The sequence below is a fragment of the Hippoglossus stenolepis genome, chromosome 13 (assembly GCF_022539355.2).
Source record: "Hippoglossus stenolepis isolate QCI-W04-F060 chromosome 13, HSTE1.2, whole genome shotgun sequence".
NCBI lineage: Eukaryota > Metazoa > Chordata > Actinopteri > Pleuronectiformes > Pleuronectidae > Hippoglossus > Hippoglossus stenolepis.
Genome location: NC_061495.1, coordinates 24,594,762 through 24,605,726, shown reverse-complemented (window position 1 = coordinate 24,605,726; position 10,965 = coordinate 24,594,762). Strand labels below are relative to the sequence as shown.

The following is a 10,965-nucleotide window of genomic DNA, read 5'->3' as shown; positions in this document are numbered from 1 at the left end:
ACTACACATTCGAAGCAACTGACTGAATTTTTGTCAGCAACCCAGGGCATTTACCCTCTTGCCTACCTATTATGACATACAAATGTAACATGTCCGTACTTATTTACTTACTTACATAAAAGAGAATATTACACATTTTACTGCTTTTCTCTTGTGACAACCCTGGAGTTGTTCTGCTGTGGTGTTGTGCTTGTGTGTTTATATGAGGTTCCTCTAGGCGGAGTCAGACCATAGTAATCAGCAGGGATGTGGCACACCTGTGCGGACCAGTATTTAAGAAGACTGCAGAGTAGGCTCTTGTCTCTCTCTGCTCTCCTTCACCAGGTCCACCGCCACATGGACATGGAAGGGGCACCATCTTGATAATTGTTTGATCTTTGGATTTGGATACACTCACCCACACACTACAGACACCACTGACAGAACTGATTACCATGTTTACTTTAAGTTAGATTTTCATTGTAAATAAATATTTCAACTGCTGCATTTTGTGAACTTCTTCCTTACTTGTGACACAACAGAGCCAATGTGTAACACTCTTCATATAACATATTTGTTTTATAGATATATTTTGTATTAAGTAAAGAGGAGGTTTGGATAATGATTGTGTGATAGTGGAGTTCAACAATAATAAGCAGCAACATCAACGGTTCAGACAGGAGTTTGTAATTAAAGTAATACCTTTATTTTTTGTAGCAAAGAACAAATAGCCTTGAAAATCTGTACAATCTTTACAAAACAAGTAATTTCAAATAAAGAAAACAATGCAAGATACATATCTAAATATTTTTCACTGAAATAGTCTGTGCTGTACAAATGTTGACTCCCTGAAAAAGGCTTTGGATTGTCCATCTTGCACTTAAATTCATCACTAGCTTGTAACGCTGTCTAAGAGCTGCTCTCACAGATCTACTCAATTCAGTTTTACTGTGACTCATTGAAATCTACCCAATTTTCCCAGATTACATCCTGGTGGTCCACTGCTCTTCAGCTGGCTCAAGTGAGGACAGGACAGAGTGATGGGCCATAATGAACCAATGTGTCTGATGACTCCACTTTATGTCACATTGCTTCATTCCCATGCTCTAGTCTCACTGGTTCTGAAACACAGATTGGATTCATCAAGAAATCTCCCCATAACGTGTTCCTTTAAGTTAGCCTCTCTGATCCCAACACTGACAAAACTATGTGACATCATGAGGAAGTGAAGTGGATTGATGGATAGGTGGGATGTAGGGAGATAGTAGGCTGGGTAGGTGAATCCAACTATGCATCCATCTATGGCCCAAGATAGATGTATGCATAGTTCGATTGATGGATAGATGGATGGAGGAAGTACGGCCAGAGTTCTTTCCTACCCTTTCAAAAATGTTTACTTCTTCTTCCCTCCCATGGTCAAGTTCTCACTTTTTTTTTTCTGCACCTGAAGAGAACATTAATTGTTATCAGCCACAATCTGCATCAAGGCCAGATGATATGTACACTTATAGAAATCCTCCAACCTCATTCATGGCATCATCAATCTGTTTGAGTTCTTCATATCGGTCCCTAGACTCTCTGAGTGGCTGCACCATTGCCTCCTCGATCTGTGGGAACAGCTGACACACACACACACACACACACTGTCAGTATCATCACTGCAATAAGTTTGTGATTTATATAATTTTGTTTGTAAAATGTTGTTTGTAAAAGATATTCCATATTTTGTTAATTTATGAGGTGAAGGGAGGTAACTCCAGCAATCCAGTAGAGTAATGCACTGTTACTTTTTATTTCATGAACCTGAAAAATGACAAGTATTCTTCAGGATATCAAGAAAGACTGTTTCTACAACAGGTACAATATTCCAAAGCAGAACCTCAACCAACCATGAACTAGTTAAAAAAATCATGAAGCTTTTCAAATTCACCCACAGTCCCCTGAGCTTAAAACATGACAATCAGTCGGTAGATATAAAAAAATGTGTGTGTGTAGAGTAGAGTACAAATAACTCAACACTATCTCAGAATAGAGTTAAAATTAGTTTACTCTATTTTATTTAGTCACATATTGATCGTCATCATTATGAAACATCACTTCGCATTGTGACATTGTTAAAATTTGTAGGGAACTTATTTCTGTTCCATTTGAAGACACCATATATACACAATGAAATGGACAGTGAAAAGGTGCAATACATGTTAAATAAAAAGGAATTGTCAGTCACAAAGTTGAGTTTTTAGGCTTAATTATAGGTTTGATGTGAGATTATCAGGAACATGAATATAAAACTTTTCATGTCATTTAAAAACACTCTTTCTATGTGGTGCTTTTTTAATGTGAACAGCTTTCAGACAGTTAAAAATGCCAAATTACTCCAGCCACATCTTCAGGACCACAGACAGATGCTGTCAATAAGTTGCCATTATTGAGGAATTTTTGACCATCCTCACACATTACTGTATATGCCACTATATATAATGTATATAGTGTATATTACTTCTGTACACCATTGGGAGAGTGGGGCCTGCCTCATTCCACAGATACTCCCTTCTCTCTAAGCAGTACCCAAGGTCAGGTTATTGATAAAGGGCCAACAAACAGTAAATTGTAGTGTCTACGCTCATGGACTTTCATATCTAACTCGGTTGTGCTAGACAGAGAGGCACCAACTTCCTCTCTTTTGCATATTTCATAAGTGGCAAGATGTAAGGACACAATGTAATTTAAGAATGCATACTTTAGGCTTAACTATCCAATAGGATGCGAACACCTACATGTAACATAGAGAGTGACAGCAATTCTAGCCATTCATGGATGTGCTGTTGGAATGTGTGATGCAAGTAGAGGGAGATATACTGGGCTGCTGTGGGAGACATCTTCAGACTTGTGGGGTGACAATTGCTCATGGTACTCTGGTGGCCTTTGTATATTGTTCCACCTTCTGGTCTCCTTGATGCATTAAGTCTACATTAAATTCTTCAGCATAAGACATCAGCTACTGCCTGAGTTTTCCTTTCCCCAGCTTCCAGAAAACTTCCATAACAGCCATAAATCTAACCTGACTTTATCCTGAATACTCACCTTCATAACAGTCTCAAACATGGGGAGGAGGACAAACTTGATGAATCCAATCTGAGCTGTTGGTTTGGTGACCTTTTCTCTGTCCATGAATGGAGCAACAGGAAGCCCTTCAGCCTTCTCCCTGTCACTCTGCACAGAACAGACACAAAGATTAGAAGGTTACATCTCACATAACAGTGATAGGATGGAGAAATTATCTTTCTGCTCATTCAATAATGTAACAAGAATAATAATCTGATGTACATTTATCTTATATAAGTAAAAGAAAATTGACCCTGCCTAAAAGAACTGCAAATCCTGAAATCATAAAAGTTTTTGGTCAATATGCTGAGTCCTTTTCTATGGAGCCCATTTCCGCCACTGAAAAATAAAATAAAAGAGAAACTCAGCCTTGATAATAATAAAAAAAAATTGTACAAGATTTTGAGATAGAAAATCATAACTATGAGATAAAAAAATCATAACTATGAGATAGAAATGTCATAATTGTGAGATCAAAGATATGAGATAAAAAAGTCAACATTATGAAACAGAAAATCATTATTATGAGATAGAAAGTAGAATTATGTTGTTGATGTTGTTGTGTGGTGTGCAAATGGGGTGGTTGGACCGGCTAAAATATTGTGCATATTTGGATATGTTTTTGTCCGCTGTGAGATCGGCCAAAAATTTTTAGGAACAGAGGGATTAAGGTTTCTTTAAAAGAGGTTGGACAACCGGATCTATTAAGAATTATTAAAAAACTGTGCCCAACTATGTCAATAACTTCTTTAAGAAATTTGGTGGGAATGATATCAAGGCTGCATGTAGTTGGTTTCATGTGGGCTAGGATTTTAGTTAAAAACGACAGTGAGACGGGTTTAAATTTGCAAAAATGATTTGTTGCCTAATGAAACTCACTCTGCCTGTAAAAGCATTAAAAAAACTCTCACACATCTCTTGTAAAGCATCTGTAAAATGAGAGGGGGAGGGGGTGATGATAGAATCTATTACCAAACATCAAATTCTTGTATTAGAGTAATTGCTTAAAATCCAGTTAGAAAAGAATGATGCTTTTGCGTCTTTAATTGCTGTTTGGTGGACTATCATTGCAGCTTTCCAGATGTCACAGGATACATGTAAACCAGTTTTTTTTCCATTTTCATTCCTTTCTCCTACAGTCTCTTTTAAATGCATGGGTGGTTTCATTTAGCCAGGGCTGGGCTGCCATCTTGGATTTTTTGGTTACTGTAGGGGGCTAGAGAGTTCAGGACCGTGTGACAGGTGTGATTAATAAGGGGCACCAGATCCTCTGTGTTAAAATTTGGATTAAAAGCAGTTAAAGAGGCAGAAGTAAAAAGTTCAGAAAACTTGCTAACAGACGTAGGATTAAAAACATGGCGGTTAACAGGTGCATCAAGGTTGAAAGGTAGTTGGGATAAAACCACATTAAATAAACATGCTTTGTGGTCAGACAGACAGATATCCTTAGTTTCAATGTTGTTAGGACTAAGACCGTTACAAAGGTTGAGATCAAGAGTGTGACCCTTTGAGTGAGTTGGTTCATGTATTGCCTTGTGAGATTAAATAATTACAGTGTCTCTAATCTGTAATAAAACTTAATTAAAAAAAGTAGAACAGCAGAAATTTATGTTAAAATCACCCAAGATTTTATAAAATTTTGGTACAAAATGTGATAAAAGTCAGCAAACTCTTCAATAAAAATACTATTAGGGTTGGGCGGTCTTTATATTATGAAAATGAGTGCTGGGTTTTTGCAGTTATTTACAGTATAAAAACAATTCTGAAAAATGGGATTACATTTTATGTCTATAAATGACAGCAACTCCCCCTCCCCTGTCTGACAGTCGGGGTTGATGGAGGTGTGTAAAATCAGGGGGGGTTGCTTCAATAAGAGGACTGTATGTCCAGTATTCGTATGTTCTGCTCTTGTTCTGCCCTTGCTGTTAAAATATATGACATAATTTTCATTCATATTATAGTAGTCTGTTGTTTTAGAATAGGACCTGAATGGAATTTTCACAAAAAAAGATTTCTAAAGGCTATTCTTAACCCCAGGCAAAACAAACCAAAAAATCCCCCTTCCACTACAACACCCCCAACTTAAAGCCTTCTCCCACACCCCTGATGTCATCTGACCTAGTGACTCTAAATCAATGTCAAATTGTATTATTACACTGGTCAAATAGAGCACACCTCTTTGTTTTGGATTATTTTTACTTTCTTTTTACTACATAGTACTGAAATAAATCCAGGCCATTAAGAACATTAGAAACATGCACATGGCATGAACAATCGTTCATACCTACAAAATAGCATTTTAAAACATTTTCATTGTTGTTCCTTTAGACTTGTGCATTTTGTTGATAATTCATTTGTTTGGACCTACTATTAGTGAACAATAGTTGGGCCTACATGTGTAGCCACGCCTGCGACCACGTCTCCTTTGTTCTTAAGACAAAGGTGAGCTTACACAACTCATTCTCCCATGGTCCTTCATCTTCACACCTAGGTGTTAAACCTGCCCCTGGACACAACTTTCAACCACTATTGGTCACTGTGTGCCCCAAGACCCATGAGGTCACCAGGCTAATAAATCCCCAGCTCCCTCTCTCTTCACTCTCCTCCAGGAGAAATGGGTATCTCTCACTCTTACTTGACTTCTCCTGGAGGAGAGGGGTACCTCTCCTGCTCAACCAGCCAGGGAAACATTCTCCCTACAAAAGCTCTTCTGACCTCCAAGCAGGCCTGCCTAAAGCAGACTGCTAAAACCTTCCAAAAGGCAGCAGCGCAAGAGCCTGCCTAAGGACTTCAGCACAAGAGCGGCATCGACACAAAGTCTTGCCAACAGAAAAACAGCAACGGGAGCCACTGGACTCCAACAGCACATCAAAAATGACCTTTTCCCCCTTTTTCATGAACTGGTAACACAACTGCGATTTTTACAGTAGGCTATGCAAAGGACTGTTGAATTATATTCATGTGATGTTTTACAAGTTTGATTTGTGTTGTTGTGATATTTGGTAATAAGTAATTAAAGCTAATGTTAGTTATGTTAGAATAATGCTATTCACAGACTCAGGGTCTTTCTTTGCATGTGTAATGGCAGATTTGCATTTGTGTAATGTTTAATAGAAGAACAGATATGTATTTAGAAGAAGTAGATAACAAATGTGTTTCTGTGACTTACAAAAGTTGCAGAGGGGACTATAAGTGTTTATGGCCCCCACATGTGTGTCTTAGCAAATGCTTCACTGCAGGGGTGTTACTTAGTGTGTCTGATAGAGATGGGTGAGGGGAACTCTGCATTGTATACAGGACTGGGGTCTTTTGATGTTGTAAATCTAGATAGGGGATCTCGGAGACAGATTGTCTCACACCAGATAGAGGCACACCAGGGGTCTGAGACGGAGATCTGAGACAGGAACTCTGCCCAACCTGGTCAGACATCAAGAGACTGAAGAATACCTTTTGGCTCCTCGCGGGGAGGGGCTTCTGATTGTATAAGTGAAGTGATTCTCCTGTGCTCTGTGCTCATTCTGTACACGTCACACTAGGTGGCTGTGTGGGGTGAGCCCACCTGCAGGTGTTTTGGTTGAACTTTCCGAGAAACAATGTTATGTGTGTATTATTATACAATAGAGTATCATTATTCTACAGAAACTGCCACCACACATGCAAATAACAACTTTCTTTAACTTGGCACCAAAACCTCACACACATCTCCCTAAACTTAACATACACATGTAACATCACACCTCAGCCACATGGTCCCACTTTTCCATGTGGCCTTTGTCTTCTTAGTGGCCAGCTGCCATTTTTAAACACACTCTTTAACACACATGCTTTTGTCAGTAAATTGTGTGAATTTGGCCTACCTCTACAGTGTCAAGGACTCCATATCCTTCAACTTTGCTGACTTGGTAATTTTGGTTAAAGTTGTTAATTTAATTATTAATCAGATTTCCAAATTTGTAGTTAGCAATTTCATGACACTTCATCTTTTCCACTTCCTTTGAAGGGTGGTGCCCCGAGGTAGCTTTAATGTCAATTGAAGTTATTATTTAATATTATTATTTTTCTGACAGCCGAATTTATTGAATGCCCAAAGGCACACCAATTAATGGTGCTACACTTAATGTAGAATAATCCCAACACATTGAACATCCAGGTTCAATCAACATATTGTAAACAACAGTTGCTAGATCCTCCAGTGAGAGCGATTATGGCCTCCTTACCCATTTTATGGAATATGTATTTCATCTGTTGTAAAGTCACGTTTAAAGTAGTCCTCAATGTACTTGTAGTCCATTTTCATGTTAAACTGAAGAGGATAATTCCAGCAAAAGGGCGGCTCCTTCGACTGTTGTATAAAAGTATTTCATAAACCTTTTATCTTATAAGACTTTGTCTCATAATTTGTAACTTTTTCTCTCATAGTTATGACTTTCTCTCTCACAATTATGACTTTCTCTCTCATAATTATGACTTAATATCACATAATTTCCACTCTGTATGTTATCATTTCTACTTTGTATCTCATAATTCTGACTTTACATCTTATAATTATGACCCAATCAATTGATCAATCAAATTCTGTTTGTATCCACCATATTCACAAATCACAATTTGTCTCATAGGGCTGAACAATCCTCTGCCCTTAACAACAGTAAGGAAAATTTTTATCTAATAATTTTGACTTTTTATCTCATATATGACTTTATCTCATAAATAAGACTTTCTCTAATCATTTCGAATATTTATCTCATAATTATGACATTACATTTTTGATATTATCAAGAGAAACCCCATTTCTTTCAGTGGCAGAAATGGGGTTCCATACTTTTTACAATGAAAACTAAAGAAAAAATAAGAAACAATGAAAACTAATGGGATTGCTGTTTGCATAAAAATGGCACAATTTGAAAATATTTGCCCATTTTAGTGGACTCACCTGCATGAAGTACTCCTCCAACAGGCAGTCAACCCATGGCTCAGCCACCTCCATGGGCCGCACCTCATTGGAGATGTCGCAGCATTTGATAAGCACCATCTTCAGCTGAATAGAGCACAGTGTAAGAGGACATAGGTCACCATGAATAGAGTTATTACAATGGGTCTGAGAGAGTACACTCTTTGACCCCACTGTAAACAAAAATTAAACACCGAAAAGCATAGTTCATAACCTGGTATAGTGAGAAGGAATGCCTTTTAAGTTTAAGTGCACTGACTTGCTACCCTAGAAAATGAATACCATTGCTGCTGGGCTAATATGAAAGAATTCATTTAATGATGAAACTAAACTCTGCATGTGTCGATAAATAATAACAGTTTATTTCTGTAAATTTCTGTATTTGTGATTTTGAATACTTTATGGGCAGGTTTGCCAGAGGATGAGCAGTAAAAGAGAATTCCTGTACCTGGCAGTAAAAGTGTCAGCAGTACATAGAGAGGAGGGGGGTACTCAGATCCTTAGGTTATGTAAAAATATTATTAACACAGTGTGAAAGTACTGTTACAAATAAAACTCCTGCATTGAGAATTTAAATGCTGGCTAAAGGTACAGAAATGTTAATATTAAATTGCATTCATGATATAGAAGCAAAATGCCGAATATCACCAATATGAGTGGAATATTAGTATTAACACTATATACTTAAAGTGCACCATGGCCATTTATAGGTCCATATTTTAACATGTGGCAGAGGATAAAAGGCCCTCCAGCACCAGAGGCCTGGAGATAAAATTCCTAGCCAAGACCTTTGGCTGATAAGCTGTGTTTAGTAAAAGGTGCGGCATCCTGTCACCAGCCCCAGCAAATGAAAAATCAATAATACAATTTCTGGCATGGGTTTTGCCCATTTGTAGGTATTTTTAAAGGCAGATTTAATAGGGTAGCAGTAGCATCTGCGACCCTTAACTTAGCCCTCTAAGCAAACTGAAGAGGGTCGAGGAGTTTCTCCGTTATTGAGTGGAAGCTCTTTTTTCATAAATTTTTCAAAGCACTGCATGACTAATGAAGTCAGGGCTACTCGTCTAGTCATTAAGCACCTTGGGGTGATTGTATTTTTCCACACGAATGGCAATAGATTGCTTCCACATTTTGGGCAACCTTCTCTTGGCTGAGGGATGGCTGGAAAATGTAATAACTCCTGGTTGCTCTGAACAGGAGATTATTTGTCCTGCTTGCTCCCTCCCAATGCATGAAAAGAAGATTTTTTTGTCAGTTAATGCCCCTGTAAATTTCTGTGGAAGTTCAGGTTAACGACTGTTCACAGGAATCTGCAGGCAGTTGATGTGGGGTTCCAGTTTCAGGCAGTTTTACAAGCCTGAGAAGCTTGGCAGTTGGCCACCCTGCTCCTAGGTCTAGGGGAGGCTTTCACATGTAAATGACAAAACTGTGATCTTTACAAATGCAAATCAGGATAGTTTCACTCGATGGTGCAGAGGTTACACAACTGAGTGAACTCTGTATTAAAAAAGGTACTAACTCCCTTTTAAGAAAATCTCTCCTATAAATACATCAGGCTAAGTATAATTATAGAATCATAAATTGTAGCTTGAATAGATTTACCTTATATACGTAAGTATGCTATAATGAGTGTAATCAGTGATACAATTTTGAGGGTACATCTGATGATACATTGTTAACATTACAATGCTGTCAAGCTCATCCAAGAAAATCGGTTGGAATGGAGAGAGTGGCACCACTGTACAGTTTTCTAAGAGAAGTCTTTCTGCCGACACCAAAACACTGTGCTTCACATAAAGCATATCAGCTGTGTCACCGCGTGACAAAGTCCCAAATATTTGTCCTCTCAAATTACTTGAAAAATCTCAGCTCCGTATTCACATATCCATGGCATACTAAGGTGTTGCCTCGAATAATTTGGACTTCAATTGTCCTTATGTTGTTATTCAACTTTCTCAGTATTCCATTAAAAACTCTTTTAACCAAAGCGACTTATAATAAGTGCATTCAACTATGAGGGTACAAACCCAGAACAGCAAGAATCATGTAATTACATTAATTTAACACCAGAAAGAATAAACTGGTCCTCAGTCACATACTCATCCTATATAAATGTTAAGTACAATTAAAAAAACTGTTATAACCGCTGATTCAAAAGTGAAAAGGTCATATGAGAAGTTTTACTCTGAAAACATCACACTCGTGAATACGTCCATTCCTGAAGAGGCCACGTCCGTCGTTAACTCTTCACGTTAGAGGGCTTGTCCAATCACAGCCTCAGGAATGAAGCGTCTGTCTCCCGCAAACAAGAAACTCCTGGCTGTTGTTTTGCGTGGTTTGATAAATGACTGTTTTTGGTGTAAAAAACTTGCTGAAGTCAACACCACACTGTTTCCCCTGGAGGAGAGGATGACTGCGTTGGAAAGCAAAGCCACGGGCCCAGTGTGGAGGAGTTGAAGCGGAAAAGACGGGGCGCACAATCCCCAAATTACGGTAAGAGCTAAGGTACAGAGAGACGCCATTGCTAACTGCTAAGCTAAGTAACTCTTAGATCTGAATAGCGTGTAAACAACTGTGGGATTAGCGAGAAAGTTGCTAAAAGAAAAAGAGAGCATCGAGTGCTTGAGTAGAACTAGTGTTTAAATATGTACGATCTGCTTAAACTTAAAAAGTTTGTTCTTGTTAAGTTTTTTCATAAACCAGACTTTTTGTCCTATTATATTTTATAGGAAACTGTCCGTCGTCTTCACACCTGTGAGGCAAATGGCAGGCGCCACCAAGGGTAAGATTAAACAAGATACGCGCTGTGCTGTATAAAATACATTCTCTAAGTTTACTTTATCTGATCCATTTCATCATTGTGTTTTCACAGCCTGAGCCCCCCCACACACACAACGAGGCAGTCACTGCACATTTGGCCGAGACTCTAG

The 10,965-nt window shown here is 38.3% G+C and overlaps 1 protein-coding gene across 3 annotated transcripts in view; it reads right to left on the bottom strand.

The window, feature by feature from the left end:
- Nucleotides 1-662: 662 nt before the first annotated feature.
- pde9aa (phosphodiesterase 9aa) overlaps nt 663-10,965 on the bottom strand; it is a 96,813-nt gene continuing 86,510 nt past the window's right edge. For 2 of the 3 annotated variants that reach the window (XM_035174183.1, XM_035174185.1), the window contains 4 exons: nt 8,018-8,122; nt 3,064-3,192; nt 1,503-1,598; nt 663-1,423 (listed from right to left, as the gene is read on the bottom strand). In XM_035174183.1, coding sequence (XP_035030074.1) covers nt 1,373-1,423; nt 1,503-1,598; nt 3,064-3,192; nt 8,018-8,122 — 381 coding nt within the window. In that variant the 3' untranslated portion in view covers nt 663-1,372. The remainder of the gene's footprint in view (nt 1,424-1,502; nt 1,599-3,063; nt 3,193-8,017; nt 8,123-10,965) is intronic. The other variant, XM_035174184.1, reaches the window with a different exon arrangement.